Raw genomic sequence first — 23,107 nt, 5'->3', positions numbered from 1 at the left:
TTATTTATTTACTTGTTAAAAACGGCCACTGTTATTTATACTGTTTTATTGTTGTAAAAAGGAAAACCTTTATTGTTTTGTTTGGCCAAAAAATTTGAATAAAATATATATTTTTTTTTAAAGAAAAGGTCAAGTATATCATGAGGGGTTCAGCAGAATGGTTCTATTCCAGGTGGCAGCCTTTCATTTCCTATTTCGGAGGTCTGGTCACCATCAAATGTTTGGGGAGAGGGAGTTCGGGATTTGCTTTGGGTTTTGGCTTGGTTGCTTTTCTTTGTGGGCGTTGGGGGGGGGGGGGGGGGGGGGGGGTGCGGTTGAGTCTAGAATTGTAATTTTACTAATTGTGCAATATAGTTTTTACGGTGTTGTATTGAAAACATTTATTAATAAAACTTTGTTTAATTCTTCACCAAACGCTAATATTATTATTAAAGGGTAATTCCAGGTTTGGTGCACCACTTTTGCAGTGACCATTTAATGTAATCCTGCCAAGAGTGATTTTTTAAAACTTCTAGTTGTATATTTCTCTGGTAGGGATTGGATGGAGACCTGTGTTCTTTAAAGTCTGTACCTTTTGGAGCTCACATCACTTTTGAGGTCACAAAAGTTGATTTCTATAAGGTGATCTCTCTTTGAGCTATTACATAGTTTCTTACCTGAAGAAAATTACTTTTTATGGTGTTTATATCAATTTGGGGAACAGCTTTATGCAATCATAAGGGGTCAACACTACATAACATGCTAGTTACAATCACTTCATCGTAAACTCTAACATGATGCTTAAGTTTCACTTGCTCAGCTCATAGCTTTTTATTATTTTAACATGTCATTAAAATAATAATAAGATATGGATGAGCATGTAAGTTTTAGTTGTTAGAAGAGTTATCTGCTATTTTGTGGCCAAATTCATGACTTTAAGATATTTCATGGGTGTTTGAATTATTAAACAATTTTCATTACATCCTTTGTAAAATGATGAATATCCGGGTAAGTAGATTTCATTGTAAACTCCTGATGGGGACAAATTCACTGACCATTTAATTTGACTGGTTACAGTATAACTTGATCTCAAATGACTATCCTTACTACTAACCCGGATATTTCACTGTAGTTTAATAGCTTTGATGCTTTTCTCCTGGGGCAAAGATCCAAAGTTAGTGCAGTAATCTTTTACTGCCACTAGATGTCTTGATTTTGTTTTTTAAGTGGTAGACTGCAGCCACATTTAGAGGCAGAATGTTTCTCTGCAGCATATCTTATTACTATGATTATGACCAGTTTTAATTCCAGAATTGTAAACTGAAACTTGATCTTAATATGTCAATAATTGAAAAGTGTTTTGCTTTTACAACAACTATGTTCTGTTGGAAGACGTAATTAATTTCTTCCGAACAGAATGGTGGATTTTAAAAGGTTATACGTAGTTTAGCTGTTTAAAACTTCCTTGTGTATTAAGGTTGACATTGTTACGTAGACATATTGGCTCAAGGAGATTAACAGAAGCTTTAAGATAGTATGTAATCTGAGACTCAAAAATGCAGCTTTTAATGGATTTTTTTTGTAAAATTTGAATCTAGAGGTAGTTAATGTATTTAATTGTAGCTTTTATATTTCATTGCAAAACCTCAAAACTTCAAGTTGTGTATGGTACAGCACAATCTTGAAGAACATTTTTGGTACTGCGTTCACGGTATGAAATTATTCTTTCAGTGTTTGCCTTTACTACTTCTCAGGCCATATTTAATTCTGCATATGCATCTTGAAAAGCAATCCATTCATCTTCTCTGAAATGGGCAAATGTCACTGATGCCTGGATTTTGTTCTCGGCGGTGGCGGGCTGGTATTTCCCTCACTGACACCTGCCAACATAGTTTTATGGTCTTGCTCTAATCTAGCATCTGATCCAGCACTGTGCCTTCTACAGGGAATCGGTAACATCTGTAAGCGGGGTGAGACTTTTCAGCCAGTCCAATTGATCCTCACATGATGCACGCAGAGTCTAAACCAGGAAGTTTCCATTTGTTTTTAATCTAAAAGTGGAGTAAATATTGGGAAAAGCAAATGGAGTTAAGAGAGAGAAAATCTTAGATTTTTTAAGCACTAGCTTCAGAGGGATTGAGACACATAACTCTTATTAAAATTAATTCTCTTTACCAGAGCAGTTACTTGACGGTAATTATTACTTATCACACCTTTAGAAATTCATTTGCTCCTGAATGTGCCAGCCCTAACTTTTTACAATCATCTTCTGTGAGGAACTAATGGGTGAGTACCCCAAGTTCCTGCCATTATATTCATTTCACTGCTGAGGATATTGGCAGGACTGTAACAACACACCCTGTGGAGGAGCTTGTAGCTCTGACAGAAACTTTTGGATTTCCGCATTTAACTGTGCTTGTGCAAAAGTTGCTGACTAATTAACCCCATTATAATGATGAATGATATTAATTTCACCATTACATGGGCGGCACGGTGGCGTAGTGGTTAGCACTGCATCCTCACGGCGTCGAGGTCCCAGGTTCGATCCCGGCCCTGGGTCACAAAGTTTGCCCATTCTCCCCGTGTCTGCGTGGGTCTCGCCCCTACAACCCAAAGATGTGCAAGGTACGTGGATTGGCTACGCTAAATTGCCCTTGATTGGAAAAAAATAATTGGTTGCTAAAAAAAATTTAAAAGAAAAAAAAAATTAATCTCACCATTGCTATCCACACAGAATCTACCCAAAAGCTAAGAATTAGCAGTCAATAAATATTGTGTTAAATTAAGCAATTTTATTTTATTAAATCAGCATACCTAAAACTAAGTTGGAGTGTTCAAGAAAGCATTTTTAGTTTACTATTTGGAGTTTTTGTGCATAATGAAGAACAATACATATTGTGATCATTCTGCAATTAAATCCAAATCTGTTGTCCTTGCCAGCTATTGTGGAACCTTCCCACATTATGTGCTTGTAGAAACTGATTAGATTTATGTATTGAGGAGCTGGATCTAAAAGTATTTGAGTAAATTAAGACAATATTTCCTTAATAAATTGGTACATGTTCTAGTTATTGAGTTTTTGACACCTATAAACAAGGTGACACTAATGAAGTGGAGAGCGTTCAGGTTATGTGGTTTTTATACATCAAATTTCAGTGGTGCAGGTCTGTTATTGTTGCAGGCAGTGATGCAGTTGGAGGATAATCCCTAAAATGTAACTAATTCTTTTAGATACAAGTCCTGAATGCATTTGGAATAAACTTCTTTCCGTATAATATTTCCCTCATGCCTTCCTTCCTTTCTCTCCCTCGATGTCCATGTTTGGAGATATGTGACTGTAATCTGGATTGGTTTCAATCTCTCTCTCTGTTTACTTGCTGCCCTGGCAGACCAGTTTAGGAACCAGCCACGTGAGCAATTAAAAATGTTAATTGTGCCATGCGAATTGGTGTTACACCAATCAGTAGCCTGGTGCAGCAATGTACCTGTACCGCTATGCTGCTATTTATGGTGCCAAAACAGTCTAAAATGCAAACTTCTGGAGTGGGTGCTTCTGAACTACTCCCAGGGTTTGGGGGGGGGGGGGGGGGGGGAAGAGTCACAAACAACCCAAGGTTTGCATATCTATCCTAAGCAACTCCATCTGCCCTTTATGCACTTGCATCTTATTCACTGGTTTATTCTGCTTGAATTTTGTGCAGCTGAAGGGCTGTTCTTAGCACTATTTCCAAAGTGATGAATAAACCCTAAATCATAATACCAAGATCTAATAATATCTGCAACCTGCGATATATCCAGAGTTATGGCGGCACAAATATATATAACCTCTGAGGTTCCCCGTGCAACTACTTGATTCACGAAGACAAAAAAAAACAGTTCTAGCACAGAAACGAAACACTCTGGATGCCAGAAACCTGAAAATGCTGACAGTACTCAGTAGGTCAGATATTGTCTAACAAGCTGTGCCACCATTGTGTTGTAGCGCAAAATGATACACATGACAAGGAGTACAGTACATTTGAGTTTTCACCCTTCTATTTTGTCGTTCTTTTTTCTACAGTAATTTTATATCTGGGCAGCACGTGGCGCAGTGGTTAGCACTGCTGCATCAGGGTGCCGAGGATCCGGGTTCGATCCCAGCTCCGGTTCACTGTCTGTGTGGAGTTTGCACATTCTCCTCATGTCTGCGTGGGTCTCACCCCCACAACCCAAAGATGTGCAGGGTAGGTGGATTGGCCATGCTAAATTGCCCCTTATTTGGATAAAAACATTTAAGTAATTTTATATGTGAATATTGCAGTGCTGGTGTTACAGTGCTCAATGAGTAAACACATTATGGATTACAATGGTCTTAAAGAATGAAAGAACAGTTATGATGCAATGTGGTCCTTATGATGCTGCATTTTTAATATGTTGGTAATTTATCGACAGGAGTAGCTTGAAAATCATGTGCACTAATTTTATATTTTCACAACACTAAATTATATCATCATAAGCTATCTGATTGGAATGGGTGTTGAATTAAACATATATATTTAAATTTTGACTTTACATGAAGAGACAAAATTAAAAAGCTTTTCTTTTATAATGCATGTTAACAAACCTCCTCAAGCTATAGTGTTAAGAAAGGTCATGTAGCAGATTATTTACATATTACATTAGTCTGAAGCAGTAAATGCCTGTATAAATCTACCACAAATATTAAATACTACTTTCTCCTGTAATGGCCGTATCAAGCACAGCCTGGTTTCTTTTCTTCTCTCGCCACCAATGCTCCTCCTCCCCCACCCACCCACCTCAAAATACAGAAAAGAATTGACAGAGGACCTAACTAACCAAATGATTGATTTTGCACTTTGTCCATTGTGATAGGATGGGGAATCAAATTATATTAAAAAGGGTTCTGTTGCCTTTGTGGTGAGTTTTGCCTGAATGATGTTGAAATGACATGCGGAGGCTGTCGCCATCATGCAATTTCCTTCTGTTCTGCTGATGGGACATTAATATCGCCATCTGTTTCTTTGTCAAGCTGCATCCGTAGTAAAACTCTGTTCATCTGTTTGACTCCTGTCCTTTGTTTGCCTTGCAGGCCATGCAGTATTCAAGCTCACCTATCTAAGCAATCATGACCACAAACATCTCTACTTTGAAGCAGACACCAACACAGTTAATGAAATTGTGCTGAAGGTTAGTAGAGAGCACACATTCACAAACTGGTCACTAAAGAAAAGATGTTTTCTAATGACAGCATGGCAATAAATTCTGTACATGGGATTATAATGTAGGTTGACTGTAATGAACTCCAAGATGATTTGTGACTTGCTAGAGTATGTGGCATTATTACTGCATTTCAGCAGTCAAAGTCATTCCACTGTATCTTTCTAAGTGTTTCAATTTGCACCTTACAGAAATAGTAAACACCTTACCAGTGAAAGTGAACTAAAGCAGTTCTTTCATAAGTCATCTTCACGCAAGTGATGCATTGTTTCAAATCAGCTGAACTCTTATATTCTATGAATGACCATTTCTTGTTAGAAAGTTTAAGCATGTTTACCTTTGTTGTAGTGCCCCACACACTGATGCTAGCAATTGTGTTGAACTGCTTTTGCAAAGTACACCACTCTCCCACATTTACGGTTAAACAGTGCTGTCAGTCTTGAGACCAGCTGCAGACAGGAATTTTGTGCGTGCTCAACTACGTAGAGCACGTGAGCAAAGAACTGACATCATGGCATCAGAGTGCTCGATAAATCCTCAAAAAAGAAAAAAGACAGCATTTCTTTTGTGAAACCAATGCAGAAAGATCAAAATCTGCAGCAACAGAATTGTGCAAGCTTTTCGGTCACTTTAGATTACCTAGTTTGACACAACAAAAAATTAAAGCAAATTAGCTGCGTTAACTGAGCAAAAGTGATAACAATTAAAGATTCCTCTTTTTATGTTGAGTGTGATGTCACAGCTAGGATGCGCATTTTGAGTCTGATGAGCACTTTTATTGAATGCCAAAATCATTTGGCAGCTTGGAAAACCCAATTTTCTTCAACAAAAAATATGCCTGGTCGCGGAGTTCAGCAAATCCTAGATACCCCATCTATTGAAAGCGAGAGGAATATAAAAGTAGCTTTACTTAACCTGGTAATCAATGATTTAGTATTTTTCATCCAGATGATACCAATTTTGTGGGAATTGATTAAAATCTGTTTTAATCTGGGGTTTTTTTTTAAACTCATTCACTAACCAGTAATATCATGTGATTGTCACTGGAACTAGAATATTACGGTTGACCAAAAAGTATTATGATTTTGATTTTTAGTCACTGTTAAGTTTCTGTACTATTTTTGGGCTTGTATGATATTATACACAGCTTCTATTGTATTTGATTTTTCAAGGAATTTACAGCTTCATTTAAGCATTCCAATTGCAGTTAAAATAGTACAATGCTTCCCAAAGTGCTTTGACTTATTAAAATGAAAATCGTCTGTGGTAAAAGCAGTAACATTGAAACAGATGAAATATGGAATTCAATTACATTTAGGTTTTAATGGCAAAAATATGCAAGTCTGTGGAAAACGAGAGAATGAGAAATGAACTTGTTTTGTGTATTTAATTCTTCAATAGGCTCAAACAATCTTTGAGCGTTTTAGGGCAAAAGTCAGAATTGTTGAAATGTCCGTTTGATTAAATGTTTATTTCTGTTACGATATAGTGTAAATTCTTACATTTTCTTTTCACCTAAATATTCTGTCATTTTATTGAAGTCATATTACCTTTTCCACAATGGTTATAAAAATTATTATATTGAACCATTGTTCATATGATCATAGCACTTTCACGGCTGCTGGGAGCTCAGCTTTTAATTCTTCAATGAATATTAACTTGACACGTGTAGTAGCACATACCCAGTATGGTGGGTAACATTAATATAAAGTGAACTGTAACAGTTAGAGTTCAGTAGCAAACTTCTAATGAATTTTAAATATGTTCCATGAAGAAATGTTTGTTTTTAATTCAGCTGCCTCAACAACAGCTAAATATAACCTTCAGTGAAAATTAAATGCAGAGGCTACGCAAGGGATTAAAGGATTACCTGAAAGGTCAAAATTAATATTAGTGTAGGCAGCTAGACTAAGAAATATTTATAGTCTTAATTGTTGTAATCAAGAGGCACCCAAGATTTATGTAAATAATATAATGTGATGCAGTTTCATTGACCTAAATTTGGCATAAATCTCTCGAGATGACACTTATATTCAGGTATATTGAAGCTTGCTTTGATTTAACTAGGGATATATTTAGGCATCAATTTTTTTGGCTTTGAAAACAAAACCTCACAAAACAGCAAAATCTAGATCAGATTGGTTCATCAAAATCCCAAACTGGAAAAGGTATGTCACCTGGAGAAGAAAAGAATGAAATATATGAGAATTAATTGAGGAAAGCATTTATGGGCTAGCCTGGGAACTGTTAAGCTAAAGCGTTTCTAGCTTTATAAATTATTGTTTTGTGCAGATCAGGCTTTTCCAGCCACTCTGGACAAGATTTATGAACAACTTTTTGCACCTGCCATTATGATTTTGGACGGCGGTTTAGTTTGTACAGAGTCCAAAAAGGGGTTGAGACCTGGGTCAATTCCTCTTGTGCTTCAATGTACTTTAGTAATGGGCCTCAAGTCATTGTTCCTCAATCCTCTGATTGTTTTCAGAAAAACAATCATTCAGTTCTTCAAGTATTTTCTCAAACTGTAGAATTCGAAACTTCTTCCTTTGACATACATCCTTTTGGAGTAAGAATTTCAGGGTGTAGCTTTAAAGATTTTTTTCTCCATTATTCCGATGATTTTCTTGCATTCTCACTTCTGAGAATATGAACTAGTTACTAGGGTATAATTCCACATGGGGCACCATCGTCCAGTACCGTCCTGTGTTATTCACATGCAGTGATTCGTTCAACTACAGGGAGTATTACAACCAAACATCTATTCTCATCCAGTGTCCACATTCATGTATTTCCAGGATGGGTCACTGGGTACTAACCCTGGCCAATTTTTTCTTCTTCATAAGCTGGTCTATTGAGATAAATTGTAATGCTTTTGCTGGCACTGTAGCAAGATAAACTAACAGCACACACAAATTCAAACTCGGGGCCTTCTTTGAATGCATGGCTCATTGTCTCAATCCCAAGGCAGTTTTATGATTGAGGTGACACCTATGTAACTCAATTCCCAAATCAAGAGCATCTTCCGTGGGCATAAATTCTTGCCAGCTTCAGATGTTTCTCTGGCACTTATCTTGTTCATGAAGATCGTGTTTTGTTAAGGGTATCCTTTGAATGATTTGTCACAAAAGCCTCTCCAAGAAACACTGCACCAAGGTCTGAAATGGCATAGAGAGTGCCAAAGGATAATAAAGTTTGCAGACTAGCTCAGGAGAGTGACATGATGGAAAGAGATTTTGGTGAGATTGGGGCCCATCCACTTAGAATTTAGAGGTTGTTAAAAATCTTTCCTGCAATTGAAGTTGCTCAGATATGGATCACTTTTGGCAATAAAAGTTTTACCTACAAAAAGAGGGAATGTAGAGAAATGGCCATATTCCAATTGCCATTTGAAAAGATAGATCCTTTGTGCTTTCTTTCTCCTCTTCCCATTTGGTGGCCTCTTCACACTGCAGGCCACAATTAAAAATAGTTCTTGCTACTTACCATGTTCTTCAGGAAAGTACCTGGCCTACATTCAACATCTTTTGAAATCGTACCGGTAATGACTAATTCACTGTTTAAGTGCACATCATATTTCTTTCTGTTGCATTTACGTTATTGTAACCAATTTATATTTGTACTTTGTGATTTTTTTCAGGAATTCTGTTTATTTTTCAAAGCATAATTTATTTTTTAACGCATGTGACATTGCTATTGATTAACTGAATTGTATTAGTACAGCACAGTTTGACATACTTTTCCTCTTTTTTTTTCCTTCTTTGGGATGCACCTTGCCTGAGCTCAGCATCTCACAAGCCAGCCCTACTGAGATCAATTAATCACTCTGTAGGGAATTGGAAGTACGTAGTCTCGTCTTGCTGCTCTATGTGCAGACCTGTAATAAACCAAGCTTCCTAAAAAGTGTCCTTGCTGATCTTATTACAAGAAATTCAATTGCCTTGCTGTGAGGGTGAAACTTGCTCTTTTTAGCCTGTTTTTACTTTGCTTTCTTGGATGCCCTTGCACGGCATCAGCCCGGAACAAGCTGTTGAGCGGTGATCTGATTATTGACCGCCCATCATTACCTAATGAAACAGGCCACAAGCAAGCAGAAGAAAATGCCTCAGATGACAGTTTCTCTCCTCTCTTGAGGGAAACTACACATCTCTACTTCTTGCCGCTGCTTAGTAGTGTTAATCCAATTGGGAACTCCGTAAGTGGGGGGTGTTCTTATTGATCTATACCCTACTGCTCTAAGGAGCAATGCATTGCAGGAACATTCATTGCTATCAGGTGTGAGAATATGAGAGTAAAGTAGCCATGTATATAAAAGCAGATTATGAAAGCTTCTACAAGTATGTAAAAAGTAAACACTGGTCCCTTTGAGGCAAAGACCGGAGAAGTCATGGGGAATGAGGAAATGACAGACGTTGAACAAATTGCTACAAATTACATACTAGAAATAAAGGGTTACCGTGGGATTAATAAGAATAATGAATTTAAGATAATATCAGCAGAGAAAAAGCATCAGAGAATCTTGAGGAACTAAAAGTCAACAAATCCTCCGGACCTGATGACCTACATCATGAGATTCCAAAACTAGCTGCAGAGATAGTGGATACAATGCTATTATCTTTCAAAATTCCCTAGATTCTAGAACATTCCCAGCAGATTAGAAGTTAGAAAATAAAACATTGTTATTTAAGAAAAGAAGGACATAGAAAACAGGGGACTACAGACCAGTTAGACTGACATTAATCATTGGAAAAATGCTGGAATCTGTTATTCAGGAAGTCTTAAAGCATTTAGAAAATTATAATGTGACCAGATAGAATCACCGTGGTTTTATGAAAGGGAAAACACGTTTGAGAAATATAAGCATTTTTTGAGGATATAGCTAGTAAGATAGATAAAAGGGGATCAGTAGATGTATATGTCCACCTTCCCAAAAGCAGTTGGGGATTGGCGATAAATGCTGTCCTTGACAGTGATGCCCACGTTCCATGAAAGAACTAAAATAAAGTTAATATGCAAGATAAGGGCACATGGAGTTGGGGTAATATATTAGCATGGATGAATAATTGGTTAACGGACAGGAAGCAGAAAATAGTTGGGAGGTTGTTACTAGTGGAGTACTACAAGAATCATTTCTGTGCGTCAACTATTGGCAATCTTTATTGATGGCTTTGACATAGAGACCAGTGTAATGTATCCAGGTTTGCTGACGTTACAAAGCTAGATAGGAATGTAAACTGAAGAGGACACAAACGCTGCAAAATACACTGGTTAATTGAGTGGGCAACAAAGTGGCAGGTGGAGTATAATGTGAGTAAGTTTGAGATTATTCACTTTGGTAATAAGAACAGAGAAGCTGAATAATTAGTAAATGGTGTGAAACGTTGAATTCTGCTGTTCAGAGACTCTTGGGTGTACTTGTGAAAAGAGCATGGAAAGTTAGCATGCAGTACAGCAAGCAATGAGGAAGGCAAATGGCAATTTGGCTTTTATTGTAAGGGGATTGGGCAACAGTTGTATAGGGCTTTAGGGTGTCCACACCCAGAACACTGAGTGTAGTTTTGGTCACCATATCGGAGGAAAGATATACTTGACTTGGAGGCAGTGCAGCGAAAGTTAACTAGATTGCTTCCTCAGATGAGAGGATTACCCTATGTTGGGCCTATAGTCTCTGGAGTTCAGGAGAATGTTAGATGGTCTAATTGAATCATGCAAGACTATGAAGGGGATTAATAGGGTAGATATTGAGATGTTGTTTCCCCTGACCTGGCAATCTCAAACACTGGAATAGCCTCAGGATAAGGGGACTGAGATGAGGAAAAAATGTCTTCGCTCGTAGAATCATAGAATTTACAGTGCAGAAGGAGGCCATTCGGCCCATCGTGTCTGCACCAGCCCTTGGAAAGAGCACCCTACTTAAGCCCACGCCTCCACCCTATCCCCGTAACCCAGTAATCCCAACTAACCTTTTTGGACACAAAGGGCAATTTAGCATGACCAATGCACCTAATCTGTACTTTGGACTGTGTGAGGAAACTGGAGCACCGGAGGAAACTCACGCAGACACTAGGAGAACTTGCAGACTCTGCACAGTCAGTGACCCAAGCCAGGAATCGATCTCAGGTCCCTGGTGCTGTGAAGCAATAGTGCTACCATGCCACCGAATACTTTAATAATGATGGTGGCTTTAAAGCTCTGTTTTATTTAAATGCCAGGCTTGTCATTTTTATGCCAATACATCCATTCCGAAAACTGCAAACCTCTATGTTAAGGTTACTTGGGACTCTATGCTAATCTGACATTCCGATCCAAGTAAAATACAGTGATAAATCTTATACTCCAGAGAACTAAAACTGTGAATTGACCAATTATTTTAGGGGAAAGAGGTCAATTAAATTACTTTGCATAGTCCAAGGTGTACAACACAAATACTAAATATTCCACTCAAACTACGTTAAATAATGGTGACAGATTAAAGCCAGCATAATTCCAGTCTTTCTTAAAAAGCCACCTGGTTCAATTTTTGGCTTTAAATGTGCAAATAGCATACTTATGCATTTGGAAATACTGTGCGTTAATACTTAGAACTATGTCCAACGTTATGTGGCACAGCTTGTACAATAAACGCTGCAACATATTGCATTAGTGCAATACTTGGAATTCACACACCACGCAGTACTGGTGTGATATTCACATGGAGGAAATGTTTTCTTGGTGAAAATTGGCACAATTCAAGCCACCCGTCTACATGAACTATATTAACAGAATCCAAGCGATTAAGTAGAACACATGAGATCGTACAGTTCCAAAACTGTGGCAGTTGCGCATTTGATGGAACAGTCAGAGGCTTCAAATCTATCGATATAATCAGACTGGCATTGAGAGGTGGAGAAAAGAAAAATGACTGCATCAAGCGAATTTTTCACACTTTAAATGTGGAAGCACAAGTGTGAGAAAACATTTATACTTCAAGGCCAACTTGTATAAAACCAGGTAATGTAAATTTTCATTTGTACATTTCTACACTTGCATTTGATCCAGTCAATCCTGGAATAATAGAGCTGTTATAAATAAAGAATATATTTGTAGCAGTGTGTGGTGTCTTACCATGACTTCATTTTTAATTCTTCTGTTCACAGATCTACAAAGCACTGATTACTGAGCTTGGGAGAGCAGGAAGGGTATCTTCACATGTCCTCAAGATGGTGCTGTATGGCAGGGGCCGCCTCAGCCATAGCGATCCTGAATGCTAGCTGGCAGAGAGCTATTACAAACAGTTTCTGGAAGACTAAAGAGCTTCAAATGGTAGCATTTTAATGCAGATTGTCAGAAGGTTGCTAGTTCTCCACCATTGTGATGGGCCGAAGAGACATCTGCTGGCCAACCATTTTCAGCTCTTATCACACAAAAATGTGCAACATAATGGCAATGTGCAATTGCACAGTATCAGACCAAATGTGCGGTCGATGTTTTTCATAGTTTAATGAATATTTATACTTCACCTGGTTGGGTGTTCATTTCTTCTTGAGCCTCCTGCATTTCACCACTGCTCTTACCAAGGGCTAGGTCCATCAGTGGGTGAAGATAATCCGCCTGTAAAGACGAATGGATTATTCTTTGGATAGCAGATGTTCCAGAATTGCAGAGGTATTGATGCAGATGCCAGTAAGGTGTCAAATACCATTGGGTTTAGCAAAGTGGCGTTAGCAGGTTACAGAAAATATTGTGAAACAGTGTTGGTTCAGTCCTGCATTTACTGATTTTAAAACATTTATGAAACGTACCTGTTTCATCAGGAAGTTTGAAATGCTTTGTGACTCATGCTCCAGTTTGGAGATAAGTAAAGTGTTGTTTAATGGCTTCTGTGATGTGGCCAATATATTATGTTCCAACTTTCATTTTTGCCCTTTCTTTAAGGCCACTGATATGTCTAATGAAACCATGCGAATTGTGTAAAATATTATATGGTCTGTGGCCTTTTTTTTTTTTGCAAGAGTGCACCCACTGTGATTGGAGAATCAACATTTTTTCTCAAAAGGTACCTTTATGTTGACCAAAATCAAGAGTTATGAAAAAAATGTGGGGGGGTTGCATAGAAATTGATGTTCATTGGAACAAATTAAAAATTATATTTCTGCTTTTATTAATAAAAATGCACCTTGCAGAGAATTAAGTTTCTGTATTCTGGTTGGAGGTCTTGTGGTGCAGTGGGTAATGTCCCGACCTCGGAGCCAGAAGCTCTGGGTAAAAGTCCCACTGCAGGACTTGATGGCCGTGAACAGTGCGAGCATAACCTGACCTAACAGTTTATTATCCGCCTGTAAATCCATCCAATACACCTGATGGCAGACGATAAGAGTGGGAGAATTTCCTGGTCAGTCGTACTGCAGAAGACGAAGCAAACACTGCAGTAATTTACCAAGCATGGACCAGTCTAATGGAAGCCCTTGGTTGCCAGTGGCCTCTTAGTGTATGGCACATGAACTAAGAGGAGGAACCTAGATGTTCCTTTGGGTACTGCCCTATTTTAAATGAAGTGAATGGGACTTTGTGCCATTCTTCTCAAACTGCCTTTCAGCCAATTGCTGTTGAGTTGCATCTCCCAACCCTCTTTTAAAAATGAAACAAACTGAACTTTCCTTCAATAGCTTCCTGGAAGAAGAGGAGTGACTAAAGGCGACCAATTTTTTTAAAAAAATATTTTATTGAAAATTTTTAGCCAACCATCACAGTACATTGTGTATCCTTTACACAGTAATATAACAATATAAATAACAATGGCCAGTTTTATAAACTAGAAATAAATAATATATAAACAAAAACAAAACTAAATGGCAACTGCCTTGTCCCAGATAAATATTCTCCAAAAATATGTTTTAACAGTCTAATATACAATTATCTATAACAACCTGTACATATTATACTTGTATATTAACATCCCTGAAAATCCCTCTGGTTCCTCTTCCCCCCCCCCCCCCCCCGGGCTGCTGCTGCTGTCTTCTTCTTTTCCATTCCCTCTATCTTTCTAGAGATATTCGACGAACGGTTGCCACCGCCTGGTGAACCCTTGAGCCGATCCCCTTAGGACGAACTTAATCCGTTCCAGCTTTATAAACCCTGCCATGTCATTTATCCAGGTCTCCACACCCGGGGGCTTGGCTTCCTTCCACATCAACAGTATCCTGCGCCGGGCTACTAGGGACGCAAAGGCCAAAACATCAGCCTCTCTCGCCTCCTGCACTCCCAGCTCTTCTGCAACCCCAAATATAGCCAACCCCCAGCTTGGTTCGACCCGGACCCCCACTACCTTCGCAAGCACCTTTGTCACCCCCACCCAAAACCCCTGTAGTGCCGGACATGACCAGAACATGTGGGTGTGATTCGCTGGGCTTTTCGAGCATCTCACACACCTATCCTCTACTCCAAAAAATTTGCTAAGCCGTGTTCCAGTCATATGCGCCCTGTGTAACACCTTAAATTGTATCAGGCTTAGCCTGGCACACGAGGACGATGAGTTTACCCTACTTAAGGCATCAGCCCACAGCCCCTCCTCAATCTCCTCCCCCAGCTCTTCTTCCCATTTCCCTTTCAGCTCGTCTACCATAATCTCCCCCTCGTCTCTCATCTCCCTATATATGTCTGACACCTTACCGTCCCCCACCCACGTCTTTGAGATCACTCTGTCCTGCACCTCCTGCGTCGGGAGCTGCGGGAATTCCCTCACCTGTTGCCTCGTAAAAGCCCTCAGTTGCATATACCGGAATGCATTCCCTTGGGGCAACCCATATTTTTCGATCAGCGCTCCCAGACTTGCAAACGTCCCATCTACAAACAGATCTCTCAATTGTGTTACTCCTGCTCTTTGCCATGTTCCAAATTCCCCCATCCATTCTCCCCGGGGCAAACCTATTATTATTTCTTATCGGGGACCACACCGAGGCTCCCGTCTTTCCCCTATGCCGTCTCCATTGCCCCCAAATTTTCAGAGTAGCCACCACCACCGGGTGTGTGGTGTATTTCTTCGGTGAGAACGGCAACGGCGCCGTCACCATTGCTTGTAGGCAAGTCCCCCTACAGGACGCCTTCTCCAATCTCTTCCACGCCGCTCCCTCCTCTTCTCCCATCCACTTACATACCATTGAGATGTTGGCGGCCCAGTAGTACTCACTCAGGCTCGGTAGCGCCAGCCCCCCCCTATCCCTACTAAGCTGCAAAAATCCCTTCCTCACTCTCGGGGTCTTCCCGGCCCACACAAAACTCATGATACTCTTCTCAATCCTTTTGAAAAAAGCCTTCGTGATCACCACCGGGAGGCACTGAAACACAAAGACGAATCTCGGGAGGACCACCATTTTAACCACTTGTACCCTCCCTGCCAATGACAGGGATACCATGTCCCATCTCTTGAAGTCCTCCTCCATCTAATCCACCAACCGCGTTAAGTTTAACCTATGCAATGTACCCCAATTCTTGGCTATCTGGATCCCCAAGTAGTGAAAGTCCCTTGTTACCTTCCTCAACGGTAAGTCCTCTATTTCTCTGCTCTGCTCCCCTGGATGCACTACAAACAGCTCACTTTTCCCCATGTTCAGCTTATATCCTGAAAATTCTCCAAACTCCCCAAGTATCCGCATTATCTCTGGCATCCCCTCCGCCGGGTCTGCCACGTACACCAATAAATCGTCCGCGTAAAGAGATACCCGGTGTTCCTCTCCTCCCCTGAGTACTCCCCTCCACTTCCTGGAACCCCTCAATGTTATTGCCAGGGGCTCAATCGCCAGTGCAAACAATAATGGAGACAGAGGACATCCCTGCTTCGTTCCTCTATGGAGCCGTAAATACGCAGACCCCCGTCCATTCGTGACCACGCTCGCCATCGGGGCCCTAGACAGCAGCTGTACCCATCTAATATACTCATCTCCAAAGCCAAATCTCCTCAACACCTCCCACAAATAATCCCACTCCACTCTATCAAATGCTTTCTCGGCATCCATCGCCACCACTATCTCCGCTTCCCCCTCTGGTGGGGGCATCATCATTACCCCTAGCAGCCTCCGTATATTCGTATTCAGCTGTCTCCCCTTCACAAACCCAGTTTGGTCCTCATGGACTACCCCCGGGACACAATCCTCTATCCTCATTGCCATTACCTTGGCCAGAATCTTAGCGTCTTTATTTAGGAGGGAAATAGGTCTATAGGACCCGCATTGCAGCGGGTCTTTTTCCTTCTTTAGGAGAAGCGATATCGTTGCCTCTGACATAGTCGGGGGCAGCTGTCCCCTTTCCTTCGCCTCATTAAAGGTTCTCATCAGTATCGGGGCAAGCAAGTCCACATATTTCCTATAAAATTAGACTGGAAATTCATCCGGTCCCGGAGCCTTCCCCGCCTGCATACTCCTAATTCCTTTCACTACTTCCTCTATCTCGATCTGTGCTCCCAGTCCCACCCTCTCCTGCTCCTCCACCTTAGGAAATTCCAGCCGGTCCAGGAAGCACATCATTCTCTCCTTCCCATCCGGGGGCCGAGCTTCGTATAATCTTTTATAGAATGCCTTGAACACTCCATTCACTCTCTCCGCTCCCCTCTCTATCTCTCCTTCCTCATCCCTCACTCCCCCTATTTCCCTCGCTGCTCCCCTTTTCCTCAATTGATGGGCCAGCAACCTGCTCGCCTTCTCCCCATACTCATACTGTACACCCTGTGCCTTCCTCCACTGTGCTTCTGCAGTACCCGTTGTCAGCAAGTCAAATTCTACGTGTAACCTTTGCCTTTCCCTGTACAGTCCCTCCTCCGGTGCCTCCGCATATTGCCTGTCCACCCTCAGAAGTTCTTGCGGCAATCGCTCCCATTCCCTACTCTCCTGCTTTCCTTTATGTGCCCTTATTGATATCAGCTCCCCTCTAACCACTGCCTTCAGCGCCTCCCAGACCACTCCCACCTGGACCTCCCCGTTTTCATTGAGTTCCAAGTATTTTTCAATGCACCCCCTCACCCTTAGACACACCCCTTCATCTGCCATTAGTCCCATGTCCATTCTCCAGGGTGGACGCCCTTCTGTTAAAGGCGACCAATTTAGACGCACATGAGTGCGCAGGCAAAGAGCCGGAGGAGCTGCCTGACGCACATACAAAGGACGATGTTTTTCCTGGCTACAGGCACATTCACATCACAACATCATATTGATGTAGGAGATTCTTATCGACTCCCATATCTGGCTGCTGCATGGAAAATCCTGTGTAACATGTTATCACCACCATCCACCCCCCCCCACCTCCAACTTTCAATTGCCATTGTATGGCTTCATTGATAGAATGTTCCTCGTGCACATCAGCTACCACTGCGCTGCAGCTGAAAAAAGTTTGCAAATATTTCTGAGGAACAGAGTTCATATCACTTCCAGGAAGAGTGGTAATCCAGGGTTGCATCAGTTAGTTTGCTGTCAATATTACAAGATGAGAAGGAACATCAGCTGAATATCATGGCTGCAGCTGGTGCTAAATTCTTATTAGCCTCCCTCTGATCTAACTTTTTTTAAAATTTAGAGTACCCAATTCATTTTTTCCAATTAAGGGGCAATTTAGCGTGGCCAATCCACCTACCCTGCATATCTTTGGGTTGTGGAGGCGAAACCCACACAAACACTGGGAGAATGTGCAAACTCCACACGGACAGTGGCCCAGAGCCGGGATCATACCTGGGAACTTGGCACCGTGAGGCAGCAGTGCTAACCACTGCACCACCATGCTGCCCCTCTCTCTGATCTAACAATCAATCCTTCTTGCCGGGGAGAGAGAGAGAGAATAGTTTTGCAAGTCTGCCACCTTTTGACAATCTCTCTTGATTGTCTGATACTGCAAAAATAATAAAAGCAGTGATAATATCTTTTTGTTTGCCTTGAAATGCAATAAAACATGGAAATTAGTAAGCAGATCACAATGAGGATGATGATGGCTAATCCATGCTAAAAGCTATTTCTTATCATGTGAACTTTGAGGGAAGAACGTATGTAAAGCTGAGTGCAGGAGAATGTCCAGTTTGAAGCTGGAGGTGGCCTCAGGATTAATTGTAAGCAATTCATTTCTAACAACTTTGGAGTTTACTATAAATATCTGCTGTAAGTGCAGTACAGTGCCACCATGGAAAGTCTAAATGGCTCCTCCTCTTACATTATCAGACTCAGTAAGATCATTAATTCTTTGTGGTAATGACTGGCCATGCATGAACTCATAGCATTGGTTGTCACTGCCCTCATTGCTTCCCGCTGTACATTGCTTTCAGGGTTGACAGGTTGGGTCCAAAGAGTGTATCCCTCTGCTGTCTGAGGGAAGATCATCTTCAGCTGCATCTGTGGAGGACTTAGGCTTGCTCTCCTCTAGCGGACTTCACAAACCACTGAGGACATTGCTTGCTTGCGAGCCAAATTCTGCTGTTGTTTTCTTCAGGATTTTCCCTTGCACTGTCTCATTTTAAGGTGCTCTTCAGGTCTTAAAAATCCTTTACCACTACATAATTTCCTGGTATGCTTTCACTCACAATACATTGCCAATCAAAGGTGGGAATACCATCAGGAAGCTTGCCTCAATTAAAATTAGGCTGGCTCCAAAAATGATGGCAGGCTGATGGAAATGGCACTCTGCAGGAAATCTGGGCTTGTCTTGGGGGGGGGGGGGGGGAGTCTGCGTGCTTGACAGTCGGAATACATCAGGTTTTTTTGTTTTACCCAATACTGTTTTGTTTTTATTTATTGATTTGCCTAGAATCTGGCAGTGTACTACAGCAGGGATGTGACCAATTTACTCCGACATTAGCAAACTAACCATCTCAATCACTCTAGCTAGTCCAGACTAAGGTTTTATTAGCCATGAAATACATATTCAAAATCAGTTGAAGGTATTAGCTTTAAAATTTAACGACTATGAAGACCCAGCAGTACATAAAACTGTTCAGGTTTTAAGCTGCCAAATCTTTTCAGTGAACCAACTGATGCTAAGCCAAAGGGCTTTTTGCATTTTGATTTTTACATTAACCTTCCATTAAAAATTATCACGGCTATCATCACAAAGTATCGTAGCCAATAAATTAGCATTTTATGAGACATGTAAAACAAGTATTTACGATTTGCTAATGTGACTGTCTTTCATGCTGAACCAGCTTCTGTGTCAACTTTATTCAGTGCTCATCACCTTTTTAGGTTTGTTCACGATTAGACTAGAGGCTTTTATATGTTCACCACCAAACCAAAGATTATGTTATATAAAGGAAAGAAGCTCAAATAAAGTTGGTATCCTTTTATTTGAAAAACAAAACTGAAAATAAAATCATTTCCACTACATTTATAATTTTGATTCAAATATAAAGCTGACTTCTGAAGCCTTACTGGTGTCTAAATGTAAGTTAGAGGCAGCTTTTGTCAAGAATAATGTCTTGATACAAAAAATACTTGTTCAGAAGAGTTCTCCAGCTCTGCTAAAAATGCACAAAAAAGTAACAACATTGATAAAGGGCTTTTTTTATGTGCATAGAATACTTTGATTGCTATACTTGACATGTTGCAAATGTTTTTCTTTGCTACCAAAAAAAGCTTCTAGTTTAACCCTTCTCCATTATAGATTTATATTCAGGCTCAAATAAATGAGACAACTGCTACCTGTAAATAATTGGTGATTGAACTTACTGAAGTGTTGCATTTCAGTCAAGATGTTATCAAAGTTACTAAATTGTTCATTAAATGCTGAAATGAAAATACAGCCTTTGAGTAGTGTTTAAGAGTGATTTTGAGAACACTGAGTTGGTAAGTTGTGTGTGCTATAGGGCTGTCGCTGATAAGCTAATGAAGTCGGGTGGTTGACCCAATGTGTGAACGAATAGTCGATTAAGAGCTGGGGAGCTCTCGGCCTTGGCCTGAACATGTGTTTGACCGTAGGAAGATATCAGATATTATTAAAATGAATTTGGTGAGGTAATGCATTTTGGAAGGTCTAATGCAGGTAGGGAATATACAATGAACTGGTCCACAGATCACTGAAAGGGGCAACACAGGTGGAGAAGGTAGTCAAGAAGGCATACGGCATGCTTGCCTTCATTGGCCGGGGCATTGAGTATAAGAATTGGCAAGTCATGTTGCAGCTGTATAGAACCTTAGTTAGGCCACACTTGGAGTATAGTGTTCAATTCTAATCGCCACACTACCAGAAGGGTGTGGAGGCTTTAGAGAGGGTGCAAAAGAGATTTACCAGGATGTTGCCTGGTATGGAGGGCATTAGCTATGAGGAGCGGTTGAATAAACTCGGTTTGTTCTCACTGGAACGACGGAGGTTGAGGGGCGACCTGATAGAGATCTACAAAATTATGAGGGGCATAGACAGAGTGGATATACGGAGGCTTTTTCCCAGGGTAGAGGGGTCAATTACTAGGGGGCATAGGTTTAAGGTGTGAGGGGCAAGGTTTAGAGGAGATGTACGAAGCACGTTTTTTACACAGAGGGTAGTGGGTGCCTGGAACCCGCTGCCGGAGGAGGTGGTGGAAGCAGGGACGATAGTGACATTTAAGGGGCATCTTGACAAATACATGAATAGGATGGGAATAGAGGGATACGGACCCAGGAAGTGTTTAGCACTGGGCTAAATCGCTGGCTTTGAAGGCAGGCCAGCAGCACGGTTCAATTCCCGTACCAGCCTCCCCGAACAGGCGCTGGAATGTGGCGACTAGGGGCTTTTCACAGTAACTTCATTTGAAGCCTACTTGTGACAATAAGCGATTTTCATTCGGGGCTGTTTAGCACAGGGCTAAATCGCTGGCTTTGAAAGCAGACCAAGGCAGGCCAGCAGCACGGTTTGATTCCCTTAACAGCCTCCCCGACAGGCACCGGAATGTGGTGACTAGGGGCTTTTCACAGTAACTTCATTTGAAGCCTACTTGTGACAATAAGCGATTTTCAAGTATAGAAGATTTTAGTTTCGACGGGCAACATGGTCAGCATAGGCTTGGAGGGCCGAAGGGCCTGTTCCTGTGCTGTACTTTTCTTTGTTCTTTGTTGGTACTGCTGAACCCATATCCGATTGTGTATTCCCTGTAATTGTTCTGCAGCCCCTTGAGAATTTGTTAGGATATCTTAAATAAATGTATGTATTTCAAATTCTTAATGAATGTTCGTTTGTCACTAAAATACTTTTGGCCTCTTATCCCTCAAATCTGCGAAAATAATTGTGATTTTTATTTTGTTGTTTTTAGATTAACTACATTTTGGAATCCAGAGCAAGTTCAGCACGAGCAGACTACCAAGCTCAAAAACAAAGAAAACTTAGCAGAAGAACAAGCTTCAGCTTTCAGAAGGACAAAAAGTCAGGACAGTAGTGTCAGCCTCCGCAAACTGTCCAGACAATTCTGCTGAGGAAGGTCCCTGTGGACTCGCAGATGGGGGATAAAACCATGAAGTTGTCCTTACTTGTCCAGGCTGCCAAGAGCAAAGCGAAAAAAACAGATTAAAATTTGGAGACATTTAAATCTCTTGCTATTGACATGTTCAAAAGAGTCCTCAGCTTCCTGTTTGGGATGCAGGCTTGCCTCCAAGGTTCTTCCTCTCAACAAACAGCCATATCGGAGAGAAAAATAAGTGGCTAGGTTTGGTTCCCTGTGCTTTGATTCATGGGAGGGTCCACATATATAACCACCTAAGGAATATATGGATACAATGAATTGCACTGTCTGAGAAGTGACTTTACACAGGTGTCATAGCTTGTCACATGATCAAAGCTGAAAGTTAATCACGTGGGACAAAAGTCCCAAAATTTCCCTTTTTTGATTCTTTTAAAAACAATAACTGGACAAACAGTTTAACAGTTTTTTTTCTTAACAGCGGAATAATACATTTTTTATGGCCTGCGAAGAAATAAACATTAGTTTTTACTGTGACCTGTAAATGTTCCTGCATCGTACTTGCTAACTGTAATATAATGACAAAGCACTGTGTAAGAAATAGCTGGTATTATTTCAGACTGTCTTTTGAGGACAGTATGGGAATGTATAATATGTTTAAAACATTTTTCTTTCTGGCAAAATGTATTAAAAAAAAAAAAACCTGCAGTTTCCAAAAAAATTCTAATATTTTTAGTTGGAATATTCTTTATTTACGATTTTTAGATGGCTTTGAATTGTCAACATTCCTAACAACACAGTGCATTTAAGCCATAAATTTAAAAGAATCTTTAAAGTATCTTCCAGGAACTGCTGCTGATTCAATTGAATCTTTTCACTTCTGCCGATCTGGATTCATATTCACTTAATAAAATGGCTATGATTTCCACGTCAGCCATTTCACTAGCACAAATGTGGTTCTCAGCTGAGGTGAATAAATTCAGCCATTTTTCACATCTCTGCAGTATTTCATGACTTTGCTTAAATATAATTAAGTTATCTAGAGGGTCAAAGATCACAAATAAAAAGTGCAAACTGCCTTTGGATTGTCCCAAGTGCTGGATGAGGAAAGATTTCCACAAAGCCAATATTGACAAGAATGTCAACATTCCACTCCGCTCTTGCTCAAATATCCACGTCTTAGCATCCAATGCCTTCCTCCTCTTCTAGTTTCCTTGAACTAAACATATGGCCTTATGGTACATAACCTTGTACGACCCCGAGCTAAATTTCAAATTCTACTTCCTTGCCAACTGCACAACTGTCTATTTTTACACCCAATGCTGTTGAAATGCTTTTCTGGGCCTTTTGTTACTGCCTGAATCAATTGCTCAATAACTAACCTTGTTGACGTCCCAAGTTATCTTCCCTTTGCAAATTGCAACTCCTCAAAAATATATGCTGCATGCATGTTTATCTGGACAAAGTTATGTTTGTATTTTAACTCTTATGTGCACCAACCTTCATTGGATCCGTATATATTTAGTCAGCAGCTTCAAACTC

At 40.5% G+C, this 23,107-nt stretch overlaps 1 protein-coding gene across 7 annotated transcripts in view; it reads left to right on the top strand.

Moving 5' to 3' along the window:
* mapkap1 (MAPK associated protein 1) overlaps positions 1–22,560 on the top strand; it is a 426,562-nt gene extending 404,002 nt beyond the window's left edge. For all 7 annotated transcript variants that reach the window (XM_072488485.1, XM_072488483.1, XM_072488481.1 and 4 more), the window contains 2 exons: positions 5,069–5,166; positions 21,422–22,560. In XM_072488485.1, the coding sequence (XP_072344586.1) occupies positions 5,069–5,166; positions 21,422–21,544 (221 nt within the window). In that variant the 3' untranslated portion in view covers positions 21,545–22,560. The remainder of the gene's footprint in view (positions 1–5,068; positions 5,167–21,421) is intronic.
* The last annotated feature ends 547 nt before the right edge of the window (positions 22,561–23,107 follow it).

This window comes from Scyliorhinus torazame, chromosome 22 (assembly GCF_047496885.1).
Source record: "Scyliorhinus torazame isolate Kashiwa2021f chromosome 22, sScyTor2.1, whole genome shotgun sequence".
Classification (NCBI taxonomy): domain Eukaryota; kingdom Metazoa; phylum Chordata; class Chondrichthyes; order Carcharhiniformes; family Scyliorhinidae; genus Scyliorhinus; species Scyliorhinus torazame.
The sequence above is the reverse complement of the archived record's forward strand: the minus strand, read 5'-3'. Positions and strand labels throughout refer to the sequence as shown.